Genomic DNA, 25,974 nt, shown 5'->3' with positions numbered 1-25,974 from the left:
CTTGTGATGTTTATAAGCAAACCCCTTATGTATATATATCAAAATTTTTGTAATTGTCTGCTCTACAACTTTGTAGAACACTGTTACACTCTAAAAAATAACCCTGCAAAGTTAGAAAAAAACACGAAATTTTAAAATGAAAAATTTTGTTCTAAATGAAAAAATGACCCTTCTGGGACAATGTAGATTCGAAAAGTACATTAAATTTCCCATAAAATGACATGTTCCAAAATTTTTTACAGTCGAGTAACGGAAAATGGGAGAATTTTTAAAACTTTTTTAGTGTTTTTTTCGATGAAAAATACGTTTTTTCGGAATTCTGAGTACGCCATCAAATCGGGCGTCTAATTGTACATAAAAGTCCCTTTGACACCAAATTTCTATCTCATCACCGTTTCAGGCTGCAAATTATTGAAAAACACCTCTTTTTTCGCATGTGCAAAAATGGAAGGGGTCGTACCGCCCCTCCGTCACGAGATATCAAAAAACGGACCTCGGATTCGTGATCAGGGACAAAAGTTACCCCTTAGGACAAAGTTTCACGCAAATCGAAGAGGGGTCGGGGCAACTGCTGTGTGAGTTGGCGGAGAATTACCCTAATAATAAAACAGCTTTTTAAAACTGAACGCTCGCGCAAGCCAAAAAATGTGAAAAATTGTTTTTAAGAGAAGACATAAAAATTAAAGTGATAACCTATAAAAATTTAGACACACAGTGAAAACCAATATGGCAAATTTGTGTCAAAAATGTGTGTACTTTTAAATCAGAGGCTGGTGAAAATTTCATCAGTTTTTTTTTATTTCACTATTTTACACATATTTCAGGTAAAATTACACAATAAATTTTCCATCCCTGCCAAATTCATTTTTTTAATTGAGCATCAAAAGTTTTATCCTTTCATTAAGAATATTTCAGTACCCAAAATCAATTATTTTTCAAATTATCGATCAGCTGAAATCAGTTAAAATGGTGAGGATCTATGATTTTTATTCCATTATTGACATGTTAAAAAAAAATTGAACCACAATGGCAAAAATACGTTTCAAATAATTCGGACAATTTCAATATAATGGTTACAACTTTGGTAAATTACACATTTTTCTAGACCAAAACTTGGCCAAAGTGTCAACACATTCCAGAACATTTCTTCAAATTTTATTTCGGGTACCGAAATGGAAACAAATTTCGCGAAAACGATAGAAAAAAGCAAAAAGAAGAAAAAATAAAAAATAAATTGAGAATGTAAAACTATCTTCCAAATGCTATTTTTTGCACACCAATTTTTGAACAGCATTTTGTAGTTTATTGTGTCTGTGATTTTTACATCATAAAAAAAAGAATTATTGAAAAAGGAATTGTTAGAAAATATGCAATAGTATTGCATTTTGTTTTACATATTCCCAGTTCGTAAAAAAAGGATTTTGTTTCTCAAAATGCAGTTAATTCAATCAAGCCCAAAGTATTAGTGAAAACTAGGTACTTGATACTAATTTTGGATTTTTGGAACCACTAGTTTTCAGCAAATTTGATAATTTTAGGTACTCAATCTTCAAGTCCCTAATAGAAAATCCCATTTTTGATAAAAAATTTAATGTTTCCAACAATAACTTATTTTTAGAACAAAACATAGCCCACTTATTTTTATTTTAAATCTCTAATTATATTTTTATAATTTAAAATATTTTTGCTACAATAGAGTCACAGATGGATTCAAATATTTTCTATAGAAAATAAACGTTAAAGATTCAAATATTTTCTATAGAAAATAAAACGTTAAAGCTCCCGAGACTCATAAATCCAGCAGCGGCAATCAAACTCAAAACGAACAAATTACGAGTGCTTCGTCACTTCTGCTATAAAGTCCAGTCATAGAGCGGAGAATAGAGGTAAACAACACAACACCACCACACTCAGTGGTTTAATGGAGGAGAATAAAAACCGAAGAGCCAAACAATTCACAAAAAGCTCAAAAAGAGAAAACAAAAGCGCGCCATCTATCTGTCAGTAGAAATAGTGGTAGTTGTGGTGGAGAAAAAAATTTCACTTCTATTTTTTGAGTGCACAGTAAAAAAAAACATTTTCAGAGTATCATCAAAAATATTAAAAAAAAAATATCAGAAATAATGTAAATTTACACCTTCAAATAGAATTACACGAAAAGAGAGGTAAGTTTACATGTTTTTAATGGTAAAATTACACGTTTCTTCTGATAGATGGAATTTAAAAATGTTTTTTTAACTGCGTACATTTTCGCTGCCTAAGCTTTGAGTACCGCGCCAGTGTTGTGTGTATGAGTAATTGTTTTATTTCCTCTGCTCTCATTGCTCTCCCAGGATAGAATGTACTCTAGTGTTTATTGCCCAGTCAGCATTCGAATGAAATGGACTCCCATTTAGTTCGCTTCTCCGTGTCGTTCTGCGGCAACCGCACATGTCCTCGTCGAAAAGTATGTTATTCGGCAATAAATTAGCTTGAAAAGCTCCGGGAAATTTTATCTCGACTCTCTGGACGCTCTTGATGAGAGAAAGCCGTCTGGACGGACTTCGATGACCCACTCGGAGGAAAAACCAATAGAAAATGGAAATTTTCCTTTCGACTATCCTTTTTATTTTCTTTTTGCCTTGCACTATCATAATTAAATCACTCGAGCCCCCCAGGAGAATCTATATTTGCAGTGCTCTCGCTCAAGTCGTTATCCCAGGACAACTCTGGAGAGATGAGCTAAATGACACTTCAAGGATATTTTTTTCTTTTTGAAGGAAGAGGAAACGCCCTTAAGGACACTGATAAAAAAATCTTACTTTTTAAATTTCAAAGCTCAATAATTGCACACTCAATTTTATGTAAATTTAAACGCAAAAAATTATTATGCCCCAAAAAATCAATTTGAACTTAATTTCAATAAAAAAAAACTTAAGTTAAAAATCGAATTAAATACTTTGAAATTTTCTCTCAGTGCTTCACCCTTTCAACAAAGCCACCCCCACCCAGAAACCACCGCTCTCAAGTGCAATTATATTCAATTTCATTAAGTCAAGTTCGAGAAGCGCATCGAATGCCAACACTTCCGCGTGCTCTCCAAAGCAGATAGAGAGTGAAAGAGCAAGAAAAAATAACCTCCATGAAGTGGCTTTTCCACGGTGGAATTTTCCTCAAACCAGACAGTGGTGGTCTCGTCGATGAAGTGCTCGCCCGTTCTCGGGCTGGGTGGGTCTGCCAATTTTATACGGTTCTAATTGACATCGGAAGCTTCGTGAGCCTGCTTGAATGGTTTTTTTTTTTGCTTCTTCTCAAGGACGATATCAGAGAAGAGTGATGATAGTTATTAATTGAAGTGGGGAAAAGCGGGTGACAAGGGTTATGAATTTAAAATGGTGGAAAGAGGATTCGAACTTGTTGTATAATTTTGAAATTTTGAATTCAAAGTTGAGAGTTTGAGTACTTGCCAGTCCCTAATAGAAAGTTGCCAACGTACCTGGAATGAAAGAGAAGATGAATAAATATTATTAAAAATTTAATATATATACTAAATAGTTCAACTGCCATTAGTAAATAATCATTCTGTGAAAGAAAATAAAAGAAAAAATATTGAACAAATAAATAAATAACCATAAACAAAGAAATAAAACCACTCAAAGAACATTCCAAAGGTTACGTAAGGATGTAAACAACAAAGTAAAAATATGGTGAGTTAGAAATTTAAAGGTGTAATTTTACATCTTGTTTATGTAGTTTTATCAAATTTGGGTGTATAAAATGGAATAACATAGAAATAGATGAAAATTTTACATGCTTTTGATGTAAAATTACATTGAGACAGCCTTTGTTCCAGAGAGGAAAATGGTAATCTTAGAAACTGAGCAAAATTTCATCAATTTCAAGCGTTTGTTTAAATGATTTCCCATTTTTTCCTAAACTGCATAATCGCTGTGAAATTTCCAGGGGTTTATGTAAATTTATAAAGATAAAAATTGAAAGTTTCTGTAAAAAAAATATGTACTCATTCATCAGATGAATAATTATCATGTTTTTGTACTGTGTAAAATTACCATAAACTAGCACTTCCATCAATTGTTTTTTAGCTTAAAGGTTTAGATCAGCGATTCTAAACGGGGGTACCGGGCCTACTTGATTTACATGGCAGGCGGTACCAGCCTAGAAGAAGTTTGAGAATCGCTGGTTTAGATGATAAAATAAACTATTTTTCAATAAATCCCTTAACAAATTAAAAAATTAATCATAAATATGATTTTAATCTTATCAAATTGGAATTGCATACATATTAGAAATTTTTAAGCTTTCAGTGAACCAACTGGTGATTTTTAATTAGTAATATAAATTTGAAGTACTTTTGGGATAATTTTCACGAAGAATATCGATGTGAAGAATTTGGTAACATTTTAGAACGTATTTTGAATTGAAATAAAACCTCTTCATTAAGTTTTAATTACCCTTTAGTACCTGTTATTTTAAGTTTTTGTCCCCTTCCCTTCAAAATCCTCTAAAAAAAATTTTTTAGCTTAAATGTTTTTTTTTTTTGAAAATCTTGTACAGTTGATTGAAAATTACACAGATGAATTATGGTAATATTCATCAGGGAATGATGATAGATTTTGTATCAAAAAATGTGTAATACTGCATCAGGAACTGGTGAATTTTCATCAGATTTTACAGCAGGTTCACATTGGTCAACATACCAAATTTTCAACATTCCAAAATTCAACTTTTTTTCTGTGTATTAAGAATGAATCGTTATAAATGAAATATGAAACATACACAGAAAGGGGGAAGTTTAAAATTTTGGTTGGTTGAATATAACCTCTTTTTTGAGTAAAAAATGTGTAAAAGTGTTAACCTGACACCATTTCCTGATGAATATTACTAGGGTTAGTGAATTTTCACGATGTCGCGGATAGCGTGAAATTCGTGAAATTTGAAGATTTCCGTGAAATTCCGTGAAATTTATCAATTTGCTCAAATCAATTGTTTGGAAATAAATATTTCATTTTAAAGACTTTTTGAGTACATTTTATTGGTTTTCAATTGTTGAACCATTTTATAAATTGAAACCTAACATTTGAAAAGGGCATATAACTTATGCAAACAAATGAAATTAAAAGTTTAACAGTTTTTATTAGTAAACTATCTAAATTTAGTAATATTTACATTCGCTGAAATTTGACTACTATTTTATCTGAAAGGTATAATTTCAAAAGAAAACATTGAAGCTTGTTTTATTCAAAATTAAATAAATATTAATTTTGATCTTTAAAATTACGTTTTCAGAACATTCCAGTTTTTTCTGAGTCCAGTTTAATTTTCACGATATTTGATTATTTGTGTGAAAAGTCCCCAAGGAAGTTATACAAAATACGTTTTTTTTGTTTTCTGTATTGAGTTTGAATAAAGTTTTGTAGATTTCTTTAAAGATTTAATTATTATTGCCTTTTAACTTAATTTTTGAAAAGTGAAGTGAAACCAATTAAAAATATATTTACTGGGCCTAATGTCGCATACTATTCAAGTTAATTTAATCACTTTGGCTGAATTGTTAAATCTTGCATCGATATGAAATTCAGTAAAATGGTAAAAGATAAAATAGAATGCAAATCAGCAAAAACATTAAAGCTATATAAGTCGAATGTTAAAAAAATCAGTTCAATAAACAGCAATTCCCCACGAAAACAGCATGATTCGAAAAAAAAGTTCTCCGATCGGGCTCAAAATTTTTCTGGGGGATCCTTGGCCGAAATAATTAGACCCGTATTTTTTTGTTTGGCCATTAGGGTGACCTACGCCGTGTTAGGGTGGTCCGAAAAATGGCAATTTTCATCGATTTTCGCAAAAACCACTTTTTTCAAAAAATCATATCTCCGCGCCATTTCATCCGATTTAAGCTGTCCTAGACGCAAAAGAAAGGTGATTAGTTTGGCTATTTGGGAAAAATAGTAAGAAGTTTCGAAAATCTAGCTTAACATTTGAAAAGGTCATATGAAAACTTAAAATGCTGTTTTGAAGGTCTCGGGACCAAAGAGCCTATGTCTGAAAATATTTTTAACGGATTCCTCGGAAAATTTCACATAACATATCAAAAAATGGTGAAGTTATGTTTTCGATACTCTGAGATACGATTTTTTGAAAATAAAAACTGGGTTTTTCGACGCGCCACGCGCAAAAATTGGAAAATGACGAAAACGGGGAAAAATCGACTTTTTTCACTAAAACTGCGATAATTTTAAAATTTCAGCGATGACCTATAGATGTTATGGTACCAAAAGTTGCGTCTTTTAATTACGAAAATTTTAGTACCCTAACATGTATAGGTCATCGCTGAAATTTTAAAGTTATCGCAGTTTTAGTGAAAAAAGTCGATTTTTTCCCGTTTTCGTCATTTTCCAATTTTTGCGCGTTTCGCGTCAAAAAACCCAGTTTTTATTTTCAAAAAATCGTATCTCAGAGTATCGAAAACATAACTTCACCATTTTTTGATATGTTATGTGAAATTTTCCGAGGAATCCGATAAAAATATTTTCAGACATAGGCTCTTTGGTCCCGAGACCTTTAAAACAGCATTTTAAGTTTTCATATGACCTTTTCAAATGTTAAGCTAGATTTTCGAAACTTCTTACTATTTTTCCCAAATAGCCAAACTAATCACCTTTCTTTTGCGTCTAGGACAGCTAAAATCGGATGAAATGGCGCGGAGATATGATTTTTTGAAAAAAGTGGTTTTTGCGAAAATCGACGAAAATTGCCAGTTTTCGGACCACCCTAACACGGCGTAGGTCACCCTAATGGCCAAACAAAAAAATACGGGTCTAATTATTTCGGCCAAGGATCCCCCAGAAAAATTTTGAGCCCGATCGGAGAACTTTTTTTTCGAATCATGCTGTTTTCGTGGGGAATTGCTGTAAATAAAAATATAAAAAAATATCCCTTCATCTCGTTTCAAAAAATTAAAATAAACTTTTTGAGAATTAAAAAAAGTTTTTTTCTGTTTATTGAAAAATACTATATAAAAAAGCATTAAAATTGTTTTTTTGTAATTTTAACAAGAGATTTTCAGAGTGACTTTAACATTTTTCACGTTCCGCGAAATCCCCGTGAAATTTTGTGATTTAAAATAAAGGTCCCCGTGAAATTTGCAATTTTTTAGCGTGAAAAATCACTAAGCCTAAATATTACCATCATTTTTTCTGAGTAGGCTAGTAAAATGATTTTTACGTTATTACAGTTAAGCCGTTGCAAATATTTTTAATTAATGAAAATAAATTCAAGCAGTTTTATGTCTTATTTGTATCTGCAGCTTAACCGAAATCATGTACAATACATTTTGTGATATTTTTTGTTCAATATTTGATTTGATTTGAAATTTGATTTTTTTTTTTTGCTGTAATTTGAGAGTTGTTTATCTTTGACTAAAACGGATATTTTGCTTTATTAGTTCGCCCATATACTGTTTATATTAGTTCGCCTACATACATATTTTGAGTTATAACAAAAATTGTAAGAAAAATTAATACTACGATTTTTGGAACAAATCGTTATTTTCCGAAAACGTCAAATAAAAATAAAGCCAAAGCTCCTTTTGATAAGTATTTTAGTGTTGTAAACTTCCGTGAAAACTATTTTAAAATCTTAATTTTTTTTATTTAAAAATGAAAAAAATACCGAAACCTGATTTTCTAATTTTCTAAAACGATGTTTGATTATTATTTTTTTCAATATATTTTTTCAATATATCATCAATTAAACAATTATAACAATTTCCATAGCAATTTGTTCTTAACAAATACATTTAGAAAATAAGGTAAAATAATTCAAAAATCATATGATTGTGTATTTTTTATTTTTTTCATTCTAACTATTGACATAAAATTAACATAAAATTTGAAGAAAACGAAATGTTAGCAAAAAAAAACTTTTTTTGGTTATGTACATCGAAACATGCTTGAAATTATTGCATAGGCAGAGGAATGCATTTCAAATTGATTTTAGCTGTTTGCACTTAAATTTGTATTGAAATTTTGATGTTTGCTGGCAACAACAATATAAAAAAATATTTGTAAAAATAAATATATATTTTTTTTAGTATGACTCCTAAACGACGCTAAATTGATTTTTAGTTTTTAAATTCAAGATGGCGGCCGAAATGGCGATGATAAAATATTGGAAACATGCATTTTGTAATTTAATAGGCAATCAACAGTTCAAATTTGACTAAAATGGGGTCGCAGAACTCAAATTTGATGGTAAAAGTAAGAAAATAAAAAAATACGATATTTGTTTTGTTCGTGATTTGATTATTCGAAGAGGTTTGTACCTTCGGCTAACAGAGCCTGAACTGTATGTGATTAAAACGACAACGATTTAAATTATTTCAGTTCTATTGTGCAAAAGCACTTCCCACAGCTCTTCAAGCAATATTCAATTAACCAAATTGGCTTCATAGTGCCCGTTTTGACCCGTAACAAAATTGCCTTCCCAATCCTGGCTAGTTGCTCTCTTGGCGTTAATTCCACAGCACATGTTCGATCCAATTTCCATCCTCCAACATCATGTGCAACCAGCACAAGTGTTGTGTAACACACAGTTTTCCCCCAACTACTTTCGTTTTTTGCTACTAGGTACAAATTTGACCAGACTAGTAGTTGCCAGCAATGAAAACACAACAACATGGGTGTGTGTGTGTGCAAGTGTTGGTGATGGCCAAACATGACCGGGTTTTTTTTTGCGGGACTGCCTCTCGTCCGGAATTTTCCCAAAAACCTGGACGAGGACGGGGACGACATACGGTACGCGCAACAGTGGCCAATTTCATTCCAGATCAAACAAATTTTCATATCTCATGTTCCGCAAAACCTCTTTTGGGGAGCTTGTCGCACACACACGTACTCACGAATACACACATAACTGACACGGCAATGGTTGTAACCTGCTGCTTCAAAAAAAAAACTTTAAGGGGTGAGTCACTCTGCAGTGAGTGGGTGGTACAGACTTTCTGAAAGCTTTCGGTCGTTATTCCAATCTACCCCCGTCCTCCCTCCCACTCGAATTTCCCTTTTTCTGGAGCAACAAAAAAAAAAGCGAAAACATTTTCATCAGTTTATTTTGCAGCCGGAAAAAAAGAAGAAAAATCAAGCGAAGAAGACTTGAAGCGACGACGAAGGGTCTCGTAAGTGCCTAAATGAATTGGCCATTACTGGGTAGAAATTTTCCCCTGCCCCTCCTCCACATCTTACGTGTGTGCATACATGAATGTCGAGATGACTAAGTGCGGTGGTTGTGAGTGTGTGTGAGACATTATGTAGGTGTGCTGGGATGTCAGCAGAATTTTTTTGGCAGCATCAGCTTTGAAGGGCCCTTTTTCCCGGGTTCATCATCGAAAGAGACAGCAGATTGTGGGTTTTTTACTTTTTTTCGGAGAAAATTCCTGGAACAAACTGGAGCAAGCCAATTTTTGAACGATTCTGAAAACGAGGAAGTGTTTTGGGAGGGAAAGTGATGCTGAAAAATTTGCACTATTAAGGTGACAAGCTGTTGGCTGATGAAGTATATGTTGCAGGTGGTAATAAATGGAAGCTTCTGATAGTTTAATGGAGGCGGAGAAAGGTGAGAAAAGATAATGGGGTGAGTTTTTAAGGTAATTCGGCATGTTAAATTTAAGAATTGAAAGAAGGAGAATAAAATCTTAATAAAAGTTTTAATTGGCCTGACAATAAACATAATACATAAAACATAAAACATAAAACATAAAACATAAAACATAAAACATAAAACATAAAACATAAAACATAAAACATAAAACATAAAACATAAAACATAAAACATAAAACATAAAACATAAAACATAAAACATAAAACATAAAACATAAAACATAAAACATAAAACATAAAACATAAAACATAAAACATAAAACATAAAACATAAAACATAAAACATAAAACATAAAACATAAAACATAAAACATAAAACATAAAACATAAAACATAAAACATAAAACATAAAACATAAAACATAAAACATAAAACATAAAACATAAAACATAAAACATAAAACATAAAACATAAAACATAAAACATAAAACATAAAACATAAAACATAAAACATAAAACATAAAACATAAAACATAAAACATAAAACATAAAACATAAAACATAAAACATAAAACATAAAACATAAAACATAAAACATAAAACATAAAACATAAAACATAAAACATAAAACATAAAACATAAAACATAAAACATAAAACATAAAACATAAAACATAAAACATAAAACATAAAACATAAAACATAAACATAAAACATAAAACATAAAACATAAAACATAAAACATAAAACATAAAACATAAAACATAAAACATAAAACATAAAACATAAAACATAAAACATAAAACATAAAACATAAAACATAAAACATAAAACATAAAACATAAAACATAAAACATAACAGCAATTTCCCACGAAAACAGCATGATTCGAAAAAAAAAAGTTCTTCGATCGGGCTCAAAATTTTTCTAGGGTTCCTTGGCCAAAATAATTAAACCCGTATTTTTTGCCATTAGGGTGACCTACGCCGTGTTAGGGTGGTCCGAAAAAAAGCCATCTTCGTAATTTTTCGCAAAAACCACTTTTTTCAAAAAATCATATCTCCGCGCCATTCAATCCGATTTTAGCTGTCTTAGACGCAAAAGAAAGGTGATTAGTTTGGCTGTTTGGGAAAAATATAAAGAAGTTTCAAAAATCTAGCTTAACATTTAAAAACTAAAAATGCAGTTTTGAATGTCTCAACCCAAAGAGCCTATGTCTGAAAATATGTTTACCTGATTCCTCGGAAAATTTTACATAACATATCAAAAAATGGTGAAGTTATGTTTTCAATTTTCTGAGATACGATTTAAAAAAAACTGGGTTTTTCGACGCGCCACGCGCAAAAATGGGAAAATGACGAAAACGGCAAAAAAACTTTTTTCACTAAAAATGCGATAACCTCAAAATTTCAGCCATGACCCATGCATGTTAGGGTACCAAAATTCGTAATTGAAATACGCAACTAAATTATCGCAGTTTTAGTAAAAAATGACGATTTTTTGCCGTTTTCGTCATTTTCCCATTTTTGCGCGTGGCGCGTCGAAAACACCAGTTTTTTTTTAATTCGTCTTTTACGTCTAAGACAGCTTAAATCGGATTGAATGGCGCGGAGACATGATTTTTAGAAAAAAGTGGTTTTTGCGAAAATTTACGAAAATTGCCATTTTTTGGACCACCCTAACACGGCGAAGGTCACCCTAATGGCCAAACAAACAAATACGAGTCTAATTATTTTGGTCAAGGAACCCCCAGAAAAATGTTGAGCCCGCTCGGAGAATTTTTTTCTCGAATCATGCTGTTTTCGTGGTGAATTTCTGATAAAACATAAAATTTAACCATCATATTTTTCTACAATCCAAAATAAAATTTATGCAATTCTCTACGACATCGGTCTTTTTTTATATTTTATTTTTTTTATCTATTTAATTTAATTTCTTTTAACAGCTTTTCAAAAATATGTTTTTAAAAGTGAGCAAACATGGGCACTAATTAAAAAAAAAAGAATAACTGCGACTATTTTCAAAAAAAATACCTAAAAATGGATATAACTTGAAAACAACTATTTTCAAAAAAATGCCTAAAAATGGATATAACTTGAAAACGGTGCACTTTATCAAAATTTCACTAAAGTACTTTTTGATTGCAAATTCGATTTTACATCGAAAAATGAAGTTGAAATTTTTTTGCGACCAAAAAAAAAACAGTTTTGATTCAAAAATTCATAACTCGGTCATAGATTTTTTGCACATTCTGAAAATTTCTGAAAAGTTGGCATTTGATGTCCCCTAAAACATATCTGAAAATAAAAAAAAATAAAAAAAAGTGTTTTTATGCAAATCAAGTTTTAGTGACAAAAAGTGAAATTAAAAATCTACCGAGTATCATTTTTTTCCATTGTAGTCCTTTTCCATACCTACAACTTTGCCGAAGACACTAAATCGATCAAAAAATTCCTTAAAAAGATACAGATTTTTGAATTTTCATCTATAATTTTTGTATGGACAGCTGCCAAATTTGTATGGAATATAATATGGACAAACTAATGATGCAAAATGGCTTCTTTGGGCATAAAACGGAAAACGAATAACCGAAATCTCAGAAAATTGCTCAGCTGCCCAATCTTGATTAAAAATTAATTTACCTTTTTTATGTAAATAAATAAAAAGTATAATTTTCCATCAGAAACTAGTAAAATCATCATCTTTTTTCATGTAATTTCACATTAGTTCATATTTTTACACATTTAATTTGGTAAAAATACATCAAAAAAAGATGAATTTACGTGTTCAAATTTTCAACTCAACTTTTTTGTTATTGTATACCGGGTAAAATTTATTTCTGATTAAGTTGCACACTCAATAAAAAAATATTTTGAATAGTTTAATTTCTGTTCGTTACATTTAAAAAAACAACTATAAAAATTCTCTTGCTGGAAATTTTCCCCTCCAAAAGCAATTTTTCACACCCGGAGATATTCATTAAACACTTCTTCCTTCTAACTTGTTTATACCACACTTTCAACACCAGGTTCCTTTTTTTTTCTCGCACCAGCTTTATCTAGCCATAACACGACCGCTCGCCGCTGTTTTTGCTCCTGCCACCATCCTTCACGGAATTCCATTTTTAGAACAAGTAAACGTCATTCCCACTCATCACTTGCACCGGCAAAATACACCTCTTTGGGACAACACAACTTCAACGGGACACCACCGACACCGACAGGGTACATTTTTCATGGAGTATTTTTTTCTCGGTTTTTGCTGTTTTCCTGTTTTTTAGCTGTCTGTCCAAGTTGCACAAATACAACAGAAAAAAATGATGAAGTACAAACCAGATATCACCTCTTCGTTAGTTTTGGGATGCACTGAAAAAAGTTTGCACTTTGAATTCTTGTTACAAAAGTTTATTCCATCAAAATTTCGCACAGTTTCGCTTCGTTTTTTTTGTGAAATCGTTTTTTAAAGTTATTTTTTTACAATTTGTAGTATACTTCTTCGAAATGAACCAGAAACTTACTTCAGTGTCCTTTCGATGAAATGTGGTGTGGTTCAGTTAGCACGAGAAATGACACCTTCCTTGGTCCCAAAAGAAATTCCCCGAACTAGAATGGAGCGAAAAAAAAACAAGTAACCGAGAAAAATAAAACTCTTTCCGTTCTTTTGGCGATTTTTTTCCCAGTCAGTGGTCCCAGTTGTTTATTTGGGATAAGGCGGAATAAAACAAAATTTATGCTTTCGCCAGTTCGAAGGTGAAAGGCGGTTCATTTTTCGCGGGGATTTTTCCTTCCCTTATCGTTAGGAAGGGCTTTTTGTTGTTGCTCCAACTCCAAAAAAAAGAAGGGGCTTCATTCCAGAGAGGAAAATTGGATGAACATATTTGGCTTTAGAGCTCGTGTCCTGGAATTCGAATGGGATTTTGCACCTTCCTGGGAAAAGCCCCCGCTCTGACAGGAACTGTTTGTATGGCTTTTCACTCGAGATTTGCACCTGTGAATAGTGAACAGGTTCGTGGAAGATGGTTTGCAAGGTTTTTGAATTCTGAGTAAAATATGATTTGACGTCGTCGGTATATTGAGTCAAAAACGTAGACTTATCAGAAAAGAGAAATTACACTACCAAAAAAGCAAGACGTTTTTATTAAACTACTTAAACTAAGAAAGCTTTTCATAAATATATATTTTTTCAAAGAAGTTTAAAGTAAAAGTACTTAAGCTTTTTTACAAAATACTTTATTTTTGAAAATTTTAAAAATATCATAATTTGCAAAACCGATATCAAACGACACAACTTTTTTTTTTGCGTCGTTTTATACTTAGGTTGCTATTTATACAAATTTGAATACTTCAAAAAAATACAGTATTCGTGATAATTTGAGTATTTTACACAAGAAATGTGAATGTTAAGAAAATCAATACACAATTTCAAATCGTCAGGTAAAATAATATTTTCGAAAAAAAAACTGAATTTTGTGGAATTTTCAGTATTACACACTCAAAACACAAATGTAGTCAAAATCTATACAAAATTTCACATCGTTGATACCGAAAATGCAAATTAATCAAATCTAATCTAACACAAACGCATCCAGTCCAATGAAAGCATGCTAGAAAGTCTTGTGATTAGATTACGCCCCAAGCACTTTTCTTGTCAATATTAATGATTGCAATACATCTGCGAACACTGTTAAAAATGTATTGCAAAAATTAAAGCGGCCAGCCCTACTGCGTTGTGTTTACCGCAAAGAGAATTCTGAGAACGAGAAGGAAGGATTCGTGGACATACCGTACCAAACGCTCCGGTTGATACCCAAAATGCAAATTAAGAACATTTCAGTATTTTCTTAACACTGGAACGCCCAACGCATGTCCAACTTACACGAACGCCCAAGCCTCCCAAAAGAGGTGCACTTCAACTTCAACTCGCTGGTTCTCGGTCATTACTCAACCAATTGGGACGATTCTTGTTTCCAGTGATTTGTTAGGATGTCTAGATGATTCTAGAACTTTGCAGAACTTAATTTGATCAAGTTTATAATTTCTGCGACCGAAAATATCGTTCCACCTTTTTTTAAAACGACTGCCTCCGCGGAATTTTTGGCGAATTTTTTTTTACACGCGAAAAAAAAAAGTTGGAACGATGTTTTTGATCACAAAAATTAGAGATTTGATAAAATTAAGTTCTGCAAAGTTCTAGAATCATCTAGACATCCTAACAAATCACTGGAAAGAAGAATCATCTTGATTGGTTGAGTTATGCTCGAGAACCATTGAGTTGAAGTTTCCGTTCCAACTGTTTTGGAGCCTTGGGCGTTGGAATGTTAAAAGAATAATATGATGTGGAAATTTTAGTATTTCACACTGAAAACAGTTATGTAGTGAAAGTATGTTCTAAAATTCGCATCGTTTGATACCCACATTGCAAATTTCGATTTTTTTAGTATTATTAAACAAATACGGTATTCTGTGAAAATTTGATGCAGTAAAAGCTCTTATAAATGTAAATGTTGAATTGCTCCGTGGACCACAGAAAATTTTATACAGCAAAAGCTCTTATGTAGAAAAATCAATACATTATTTCGCGTTTATAAATAATACAAACTTAAGTATTTTCGAAAAATATACGGTAGTCTATGGAAATTTTGATATTGCACAATAATTAAAATATGTGGTAAAATCTATACAACATTTCGTGTCGTTTGATACCCATATTACACATTTGGAAAATTTGAGCATCTTCGAAAAATATGGAATATTGTAAAATGTAAAGTACTGCACAATAAAATCCCTTATGTAGTGAAAATCAAAATAAAAAAAAATTAAAATTTCAATAACAAGCCATAGTCTAAACATTTGCATGCAAACAGTGTTTTAAAATGCATTTTACACTAGTTCGTTGATTTTCTATCATTAGTTTTCAAAAAAAAAATAAGATTCGATGAAAACAAAAAAAATAGCAAAAAAAAAACTTTTTGCGAAAATAAACATCGAACAATTTTCAAAAATTCGGATGATTTTTAAATCACCCCAATATGCAAAAAAAATGATTCTAAACGAAGAGGAATGCATTTTTTATTGATTTCAGCTGATGGCACTTAAGTTTCCGTTGAATTTTTGAAGTGTTTAGGATTTTTTTTTGTTTCCAACTCTGACAAAAGCTTTAAATAAAATTTATACAAGCCTAATTAAAAAAAAAGTTTTTAACGTTATTCGATTTTCTCTCAGAAGCTGTATCAAACAAAATTGAACAAATTAACAATCATTTTCTAGAAAACTATCCTATAAATCTTCTGAAATTTATGAAAAACTCTTTCTTCTAAAAATATATCAATATTGAAATAACAAACCATAGTTTTAACATTTGCATGGAAAAAGTGTTTTAAAATGTATTTTATACCTGCCCGGTTGTTTTGCAATCATTAGTTTTAAAAAATGTAAGATTTGACGAAAACAAAAATTTTAGCGAAAATTTTTTTTTCAAAAATTTTAAAGATTTTTAAATTAACCCTAACATGCTGAAAATGTTTCTAAACGCAGGGGAGTACATTTTAAATTGATTTCAGCTGATTGCACAAAAAATTTCATTGAAATTTTGAAATTTTTTGAACAAATTTTTTTTGCCCCCCCCCCCCCCCCCCCCCACCCCGATTTTTCGGGCCAACTTTGAAGGGGGGGGGAGACAAAAATTTTAAATAAAATTTGTATCAGCCATATTTTTTTATCATTAACAATGCGTGATTTCAATTTCAAATTTTTGCATCTTTTGACCATAGAAATATCTTGCAGTCTAATATTTTTGCAGAATATTTAAGAAGTCAGTGAGGCCGTTTCAAATATCTGTTGAAGCAAACAAATAAAAAAATATTTGAATGAAAAAAATGTTTTAAAATGCACTTTACAACTGCGCAGTTATTTTGCAATCATTGGTTTTCAAAATATCTAAGCATTGACGAATGTTTTTTTGCTGAAAAAAACATTTTACAGTACTGTTTAATGGAATTTTACAAAAAAAAATCTAAATATTTTTTATCGATCCCAGTGTTTATTTAATGCATGAAAATGCATTTCAAATTGTTTTTAGTTGATTTGAGTTCTAATTCCATTAAAATTTTAAAGCTTTTTGGAAAATATTGTTTTGCCATTGGGACTGATTTCGAAGGGGGGGCACTGATATTTTATTGTTTTCGTTTTTTTTTTTCATTATTTTTACTGAAAAAAATATTTATTTCAGTAAAACGGTTATTTCCCCGCTTTAGAATGGCGTCCGATTATTGATCAACTCAAAGACCAAAACTGTGTCGAAATGTAACATAGTACTGAACTGCATGGCAGAGCCTCGACCAGATGTGGAAAAATTATAATTTTAAAACTCAGAATTTTTTTTAACTATAACATATTCTAAATTATGACATTTCAGTTTAAAACCCAAAAAATCTTCCCCCAAAACTTACCTGTCGCATACGCCGGCTCGATCTCGTCCTCCGAGTGCATCTGCTGCATCATCGGCGGCACCATCGGAATCTGCACCGGAATCGGCAACGGCATCCGGTCGTAGTGCGAACACTCCACGTACTCCAACCCTCCCGCCTGACTGCCACCGTGCAAACTCGCCCCACATATCCCGCCACCACCCCCCATCACACTGTCCCTCCCTCCCATACCTCCTCCCATGCTCACCATCCCCATGCTGCCCATCATGCTGGCGGGGCCACCTCCCAAACCTCCGACCCCCATCCCGATGACCATCCCGAGCATACTGCCGCCCATGCTGCCCATTCCGGTGCCGATGCTTCCGGGGCCACCTCCGCCCATGCCTCCTCCTCCACCCCCGCCCGGACTGGAACCCGAGCCGGACCCGTGACCCGATCCGGAACCACCGGTCGAGCCCGGGCACGATCCGACCCGGCTCAGCGTCCGCGGCGTGTCCACCGACGACGTGGTCGTGGTCATGTAGTGGTGCGTGTGCGGATGCGGGTGCGGCACGGCGTAATCGCCGGTGTCCCGCAGGGAGGTCCCACGCGTCAGGGTGTTTCCGGCGGACTGGATCGACGGTTGCACCGCCCGGCAGATGATGTCCGACAGCTGGTTGGCCTTTAGGTTTCGATCGATTGGAAGAGTAAGTTAGAATTGAACAGCAGCAGCAGCAAACAAGCAGAAATCGTGAGAAATTGGGGTTAAAAAGCCATTGTTATAGTCCAGGGATAAATTGGGTGGCTGAAGGACGGAGATCTTGAGGAAGTTGGAGCTGGTGTTTGTGGTTTTTAAAGTGAATAATTTAAAAATCTTATGGACATTATACAGAATCAACGCTTTCTAAATGATTTTTTATCGCAAAATTCAACATTTTGATTGAGTTTTTGATTGAGATACATAATTATATCTTGTTGTTTCAGTATTCTCAATTGAGTGTTCAAAACGTCTTATGACATTTGCTAAATATATTGAAATTTAAACATGTTGATTATTTTCAACAAATTGCAATATCAATTATGTAAAAGTAAAGTACAAAAAATGCTTAAAAAATTCCTACATCTTGCTGAAACAGGTCTAAAAAATTGTTAGTACTAAAATTACGTTTACGTCCAAATTTGAACAGGCTATAACTTTTGTCAGTACACAGTACACAAAAAAGGAAACCAGCTGCGGGTCTGGGTGTAACAAAATGCAATATTTTATAAAATGTTATGTAACATTACACCCAGAAATATGTAGTTTATCACTATGCGAAAACTACTTCAACAAAATGTCAATGATTGTTGACAGAGTTTATGTCAGAACCCACTATAAAGAATAAATCCTGAGCTTTAACAAAAGTCCAGTAAACAAAATTTTCAGTTATTGCTTTTGGGTGTTTCAAATACCTCTGACTCAAAGCACTTTCTAGCTTTAAACTTAACTTTTTACTTAACTTTAACATTAAAAACAACCTAGAATAAAGAAAAATGTTTTTTTACCGTTCTAATTTTTTATAGAAATTCACTTCTTTTTATTTGTAATTTTTTTATTCCACATAAATCGAAGTTAAAAAAACATAATATGAAACCATCAAACCTTCCAAAATAAAACTTTTTCTCTTGTGTAGTTAAAGTCTTCAAAAAAAAAAGAATTATTAAATAGTAGTTTATGCAACAAGTTGCAAAAAGAAGATTTTTTCAGCACGAGTCGTACATTTATCCAACGAGGTTCACCGAGTTGGATAACTACGAAGAGTGCTGAAAAAATCAAGTTTTGCAACGAGTTCCATACAACATTTTTTGCAATCCCGAAAAACACCCATTGAGTGAAATTTTAAGTCAATTTTTTTTCATGTATTTTGTCAATAAATCGTTTAAATCAAAAAAAAATTGAAAAGTGTTACTTTTCGAAAAAAGTGCTGAAAAGTGTTGCTATTCAATTCTGTTATTTTTGGTACAGAAAAGTAGGCTATTTCGTCGTTCAAGAATGACAGGAAAAGTAAGTAGTTTCAGGACGGAATTGCAAAAAAAATGTTTTGCAATTTCGTTTTGAAAATACATACACAGTACAAAAAAGTCTAACTTTGTTATGTTGGAAAATGTTATTGTTGGATATTACCTTTTAATGTAATTTTACTTCAATTTAAGTGAAATATGTGAAATTACATTAAAAAAATATGTAAATTTTAAAATTTACATTTTTTATGTGTAATATAATATTTTTTGTGACAAAAAATCTGTCTACATTTCTAGATGTAGTTTTACTTTTCAACACTCGTTTCTGAAATTTATACCTCTCGGCGCTATATTGGTCGAGGTTACATTTATTTATATTTCCCTAAAGCAAAAGCAAATTTTCAATATTTTCGAGTTTAATGAAATGAGATGAAATTTCTCATAAATATTTTCTAGAATAAATAGTTTGCTGTTTTGAAAGAAATTCAAGAATTTTAACACGTCTTTAAAAAAAATTCTTGTTACAACATTTTAAACATTTTTTAAACCATATATGGCATTTTTGACGATATTTGTAGCATCTTAACTGTCAATTATTGGTTCTGAAACAATACTTGTAAAATTTAGAATGAGGGCAGCGAATGACTGCGATTACACGTTCAAAATTGACACTATTTTGTACTAGGTTAAATAAATTTTATTTTTCTGATCAGAATGGGATTTTTTCAACTAACACAGAGCTAACGGTGTAATTTTTACGTACTTTATATGTAATTTTACTTTAACTTTTGTGGACAAAGCGGAATTCACATAAGCAATAGAAATTTGCAAATTTTCGAAGAGGAATATTATTATTTTTTATTATTTTTTGAACACTAAATTTTGGTTTCGTTTAGAACAGGCACGAAAGTAAAAAAAAAAGTGTAAATTTGGAAGGTGTGATATTACCTCCTCTATTATGTAATATTACCTCAATTTTTAAAAGTGGTAAAACACTAGGTAATGGTTGAAATACACATCTTCAGAGGTAAAATGACACATTTTTCATGTATTATGTTTTTCTCCATAAAAATAAGTTTGAATCGGAAAATGGCTTGCTTTTACGGATTTTTCGGCCAATGCTTATCTGAGACCAGATAAAATGAGTTGCTACTTAATAAGTTTTCTGTGTTATTAATACAGCAATAAAAATATATCTGCAAATTTATAGCAATTATCTAGCCAAAATGGTTATTTAATGTGGAAAAAAATTGATTCGTGCTTCTAAATCGGTTTTATTCAAAGCTTAACTAGTAATAAAATTATTATTTTCTAGAAAAAAATCTAATTTCATGTGAATTTTTAGCAATATGTAACTTTTTAATTACGTACCGTAAACCGGGGTGACTTTGATAGGATTTCAATTTGTTTTTAGAATATTTTCCAACAGGTAAGGTTTTTCTCAAGATTATTATTTTTAAAACATGTACTGGGGTAGACCACACAAAGTCCATGCACTATTTTGGCAAAAAAGTTTTTTCAATCATGTTTAGAAAAAAAATTACGTTAAAAATTCTTAGTTTTGATTCCGGGGTGACTTTGATAGTCATAGTTTTTCATGTTTAAATCATATTTAAGATGTTCAAACTTTATTTGTCCGCTAAATGTACCATCACTAAAGTAGCTGATATAGTTTTAAAGAAAAAAAAATCAATGTTTATATTTATTTAACTAAGTTTATAAGCTTTTTAGCAAAATACATATAAATTTTAGGAAAAAGCACGATTCACAAGTTTTCACATTTTACATGAAATTTGTTCAACTGAAATTGCCTTTTAATTTGGAGATTTTTTTTTTAAATTGTGTTTCAAAAACACATATTATTTATTATTTACAAACTTTTTTAACCTTCTCCTAGTGGAAAATTGTCCAAAGAATCCGAAAATGCATTCCGATTTCCGATTAAAAATCATGTTCATTGAGAAAATCAAGACACTTTGAGAAGTTTAAAATTATGACTTTCATCAACATTTTCTTAACTTAATAGTTAACTAGCTTTTTAAACTTGTCAAAATTTTATGAAAAGTTCTTCTTGAGGTACTTTGAACACTTCTCTACCACGGTCAGTATGTTTCTAAACCATTCCTTACGTTTTTTAATTGTACTCTTCATTTTGCGGAAAAATCGCAAACCTTTCAAAGTCACCCCGGCTATCAAAGTCACCCCGTTTTACGGTAACCTCAAATGTATATGTATCATTTTGAAAGTTAATAAACAAATACACAAATATTGTGCTTTTTAAAATGAAACACAAAAAAACCATAGTAATGATCTTCTCGAAATAAATAATATAATTTGCACACTTTATGACTGAAATATGAACAAAAAGCACTTTTAAACATAAAAAAGTAAGCAGACATTGTGTGGCCTACCCCAGTATATTACTAATTGAAAATACATTTAAAAAAATAATTATAAATTCTTGGTGACAACTTTTTTTTAAGTTTTCTGTTTTGCACAATATTATTTCACAGAATTTTTTGCAAAGTAATGATTACAATATTTTTACTAGAGTGTAAAAACTTGAAAACTACACAAAATTATAATAAACACTAAAAAAACATCAATAAGAATTGTAACACAGTTTTGAAGTTTTTTTTTTAATTGTTTTTTTTTCAGATTTTTTTTAAATCAAACATAAACCTAGAGCTTTATAGGACGAATTTCGTCCAAATGAACTCAATTTTGTCATAGAATAGGAAGGATTCTATTCCTAACTTTGTTTCAAACTAAAAAAAGCATTATTTTCGTTTGGAAACGGATTTCACAAAATGTCCTCAAGATCTTCCAGAACCACTCGACCAGCTCCTCTTCCTGAGATCGCTTTACACTACTATAAAATGAAAAGAGTTTTCTTTTTGGAAACATATCACTCAAAATAATATGAGGTGTTATGGTGTGCATTGATTGTGTGGTGTGGTGGTCTGGGGAAGGATCATCTACCTGTGGACTATCAAGTGACTGTCTACGGGAGAACGTGCACACCGGAGTGCAGGGCAGATCCGGCGGCAGTTGCTCCAGAAACTGCGGACTGTGACAGGGACTGTGGCACGGACTGTCGCAGATTTGCTGCTGCTGCTGCTGCGGAATTGGAGGTGGCGGTGGCGAAGGTTCCGGCGGTGGAACCGCCACCACCTGCTGCTGCTGGGGACAACTGTTGAGACACTGCGTCGACTGCTGGTGCTGGGACTGGGCCAAACTGTACTGCTGCTGCTGCTGCTGTTGGTAACTTTGGGTTTGGTAGGGAAGTTGCTGCTGCTGCTGGGTGTTTCGCCGCGGAGACCGACCCCGGTCCACGGCCGTGGCACTCCAGTAGCCCCAGGCCATTGCTGCGGACGCTGCGACGTACTAGACGAGCAATTCTTCGATGGCACACACTTTTTACGGGCGAAACTTTGCCGCACTATCGTTTTTTCTTGTAACTTTCTCTGCTACGACAAAGTTTCTTTCAACGTGGTCCGAGGGGAAACTTTGCTCTTATCGAGAGTGTCTTTACGATACTGTAGATCTTATGACCTAGCTCTGAAATGAGACAAAGTTGGGCGTGGTTGGTTTACTTGGGGGACAATGGCAAAAAGTGAATTGGCTCCCGTGAGGTTGTGAATCTTTTGGTTGAAAATTAGGGATTCCTTTACTGTTAATATTTTATGAAAAATAAAAAATAGTTAATTAATAAGATGGTGTACCTTCCACATTGAAAATAATTTCTGAATAAATTTGTTTAAAAATTTTTTCTCTTGTTTTTGGGAACACTCAAAATAAATAGTTTAAAACCAATATTCGAGGGAAAAAAAAGTCAAAGTAGTTATGTCACAGACATAACCGGAATGGCGTAGACTACGTAAAGTTTTGATATGTGAACCATTTCTTAATTTTGATGAATTAGCTAGACACTTGAAATACATTAACGGAATAAGATCGTGAATGCGATCGGTAAATTCAATCGGGCCGTGTACGTACCGGTTGTTGAAACAGAATTTATATACGATTCGAATTGACTTTTACTAGAAAGAGATGGCAAATCTAATGCGAACAAAACCGCAGCTATCATGTAAACATACTTTGAATGTGTTGATAAATCTTTGACTAGACAACATCGAATGGAGGAAGGAAAGAGAAGAACGAAAAACTATTTTTTCGCGAACCGAATGAATGTTTGGTAGCACAATGAGGGGGAGGGAGAGGGGTTGGGGGCGAGAGCAGCCTCAGAAAGCTGTGCAGACCGTCGCCCCCGAAAACCAAAATTTGTTCCAGAAATTTAAACTGTAATTATTCATTGCGCTGCCTCGCCCCGGGTGGGACGAGGGACGGGGAGTGAGGCAACTCCAAAGAGTTGGGAAGTTTAACAACTAGAATTTGGAAGTTTCACAACCACGGCTTGACCCACGAGAGGCAACTTTTCGGCGAGAAGGCAGCAGGCGCGCGCCTCATCTTGTTGCTGCCGCGTCCCGGGTGGGACGATCCAAACGGTCCGGCCATCGAGAGGCAACTGGCTGACGATGACGACGAGAAGGCGATGCGCACTTCTTTTGCAGTTCTGGTCCCTCTCTCTCCTGCTGCTGCTGCTCTGGGCTGAGCTTTCCTGCTGCTGCTGCCGGTCCGACGTCTGAGACGTGAATGATAGAATGGGCTGAGCGCGCGTTCTTATAAATGATTTCGGTCTGCTACTTCCCCTCCTTTTTCGCGACCGACACTCGGCGCGTTACTCGGATGATTTTCCCCTCAAAATAGGTACTTGACATTCCCGTCCGTGAGTGGGAAGCGCTCATTTTGCTTGCAAAATCTCTGCATTTTGAAAACATTTTAAAACATTCAATTGTTTCAATAGTTAAACTATTTTGCCAACAATGAAAGTTTTATAGCAAATTGCTGAATAATTTTCGAATCGAATGGCACATAAATCGTGTCGATTCGATTAGAGGGAAGGAAGATATAGGGTAATTCTCTACCAACTCACACGAAATCGGGAAAAGTTGCCCCGACCCCTCTTCGATTTGCGTGAAACTTTGTTCTAAGGGGTAACTTTTGTCCCTGATCACGAATCCGAGGTCCGTTTTTTGATATCTCGTGACGGAGGGGCGGTACGACCCCTTCCATTTTTGAACATGCAAAAAAAGAGGTGATTTTCAATAATTTGCAGCCTAAAACGGTGATGAGATAGAAATTTGGTGTCAAAGGGACTTTTATGTAAAATTAGACGCCCGATTTGATGGCGTACTCAGAATTCCGAAAAAACGTATTTTTCATCGAAAAAAACATTAAAAAAGTTTTAAAAATTCTCCCATTTTCCGTTACTCAACTGTAAAAAATTTTGGAACATGTCATTTTATGGGAAATTTAATGTACTTTTTGAATCTACATAGACCCAGAAGGGTCATTTTTTCATTTAGAACAAAATTTTTCATTTTAAAATTTCGTGTTTTTTCTAACTTTGCAGGGTTATTTTTTAGAGTGTAACAATGTTCTACAAAGTTGTAGAGCAGACAATTACAAAAATTTTGATATATAGACATAAGGGGTTTGCTTATAAACATCACGAGTTATCGCGATTTTACGAAAAAAAGTTTTGAAAAAGTTACTTTTTGCGTTTCTTTTTGTTTCGTCGTCCGTGTCTGTCGCGGGTGACCATGAACGGCCATGATCGATGACGACCAACTTTTTCAAAACTTTTTTTCGTAAAATCGCGATAACTCGTGATGTTTATAAGCAAACCCCTTATGTCTATATATCAAAATTTTTGTAATTGTCTGCTCTATAACTTTGTAGAACATTGTTACACTCTAAAAAATAACCCTGCAAAGTTAGAAAAAACACGAAATTTTAAAATGAAAAATTTTGTTCTAAATGAAAAAATGACCCTTCTGGGTCTATGTAGATTCGAAAAGTACATTAAATTTCCCATAAAATGACATGTTCCAAAATTTTTTACAGTTGAGTAACGGAAAATGGGAGAATTTTTAAAACTTTTTTAATGTTTTTTTCGATGAAAAATACGTTTTTTCGGAATTCTGAGTACGCCATCAAATCGGGCGTCTAATTTTACATAAAAGTCCCTTTGACACCAAATTTCTATCTCATCACCGTTTTAGGCTGCAAATTATTGAAAATCACCTCTTTTTTCGCATGTTCAAATATGGAAGGGGTCGTACCGCCCCTCCGTCACGAGATATCAAAAAACGGACCTCGGATTCGTGATCAGGGACAAAAGTTACCCCTTAGAACAAAGTTTCACGCAAATCGAAGAGGGGTCGGGGCAACTGCTGTGTGAGTTGGCGGAGAATTACCCTATAAGCGTTTGACGGATGACGCAGTAATCCAGGGCCTTCGGCCCGGGTTTTTTGGAATGACACCCCAGTACCTTCGACAAAGACGTAAGTCTACGTCAATATTTGCTTAACCCAAAATGATACAATTGAAATTTAAAGTTAAACAAGAAAAAATGACGTCAATGCAATGTTAAAAACATACAAAAAATTCCGTAAATTAAATTGAAACCTATAACCCTCTCTAAAAAACAACATCAGTTTAAAAAAAACCTTTGCCTTTTATTAATGTCTTATGCAAACGAAAACTTATTGACGAATCAAAGAATCTTTTTTCAAATAGTTGATTTCAACAAAAAAATATATTGCCCAAAATACGTAAAAAAAAAGATTCTAACGAATAGACACCTATTTCAATAAAAATAGTTTTTGATTTGACAATTTTCTACGAAATTCAGTGATTTTATGAAATATTAGTTTTTATGTAAATAAAAAGTTTCAGTCCGAGATTGGTGCGCTGGAAGTGGGGACGCGAAGTCGTGATTATTCAGGTTAATTTTTTGGTGTACTTTTGTGTCGCTATTCGTATGGAGTGAGTGATTGTGGTAATCGAATAATAGCATCATTGGTGCGCTGGAAGTGGGGACGCGAAGTCGTGATTATTCAGGTTA

General features: G+C 33.1%; 1 protein-coding gene across 5 annotated transcripts in view; it reads right to left on the bottom strand.

The window, feature by feature from the left end:
- The window catches only part of LOC120422672 (atypical protein kinase C), a 237,970-nt gene that overhangs the window by 171,721 nt on the left and 40,275 nt on the right, over positions 1–25,974 (bottom strand). For all 5 annotated transcript variants that reach the window (XR_008211954.1, XR_008211955.1, XR_008211956.1 and 2 more), the window contains exons 2-3: positions 21,984–22,562; positions 17,043–17,682 (exon numbers count right to left, since the gene is read on the bottom strand). Coding sequence is in view for 2 of the 5 variants with exons in the window: in XM_052707106.1 (XP_052563066.1) it covers positions 17,043–17,682; positions 21,984–22,367 (1,024 nt within the window). In the remaining 3 variants the exon portion in view is untranslated. The remainder of the gene's footprint in view (positions 1–17,042; positions 17,683–21,983; positions 22,563–25,974) is intronic.

Source organism: Culex pipiens, chromosome 2 (genome assembly GCF_016801865.2).
Source record: "Culex pipiens pallens isolate TS chromosome 2, TS_CPP_V2, whole genome shotgun sequence".
In the NCBI taxonomy this organism is placed as follows: Eukaryota; Metazoa; Arthropoda; class Insecta; order Diptera; family Culicidae; genus Culex; species Culex pipiens.
This window is presented reverse-complemented; position numbering and strand designations above follow the sequence as displayed.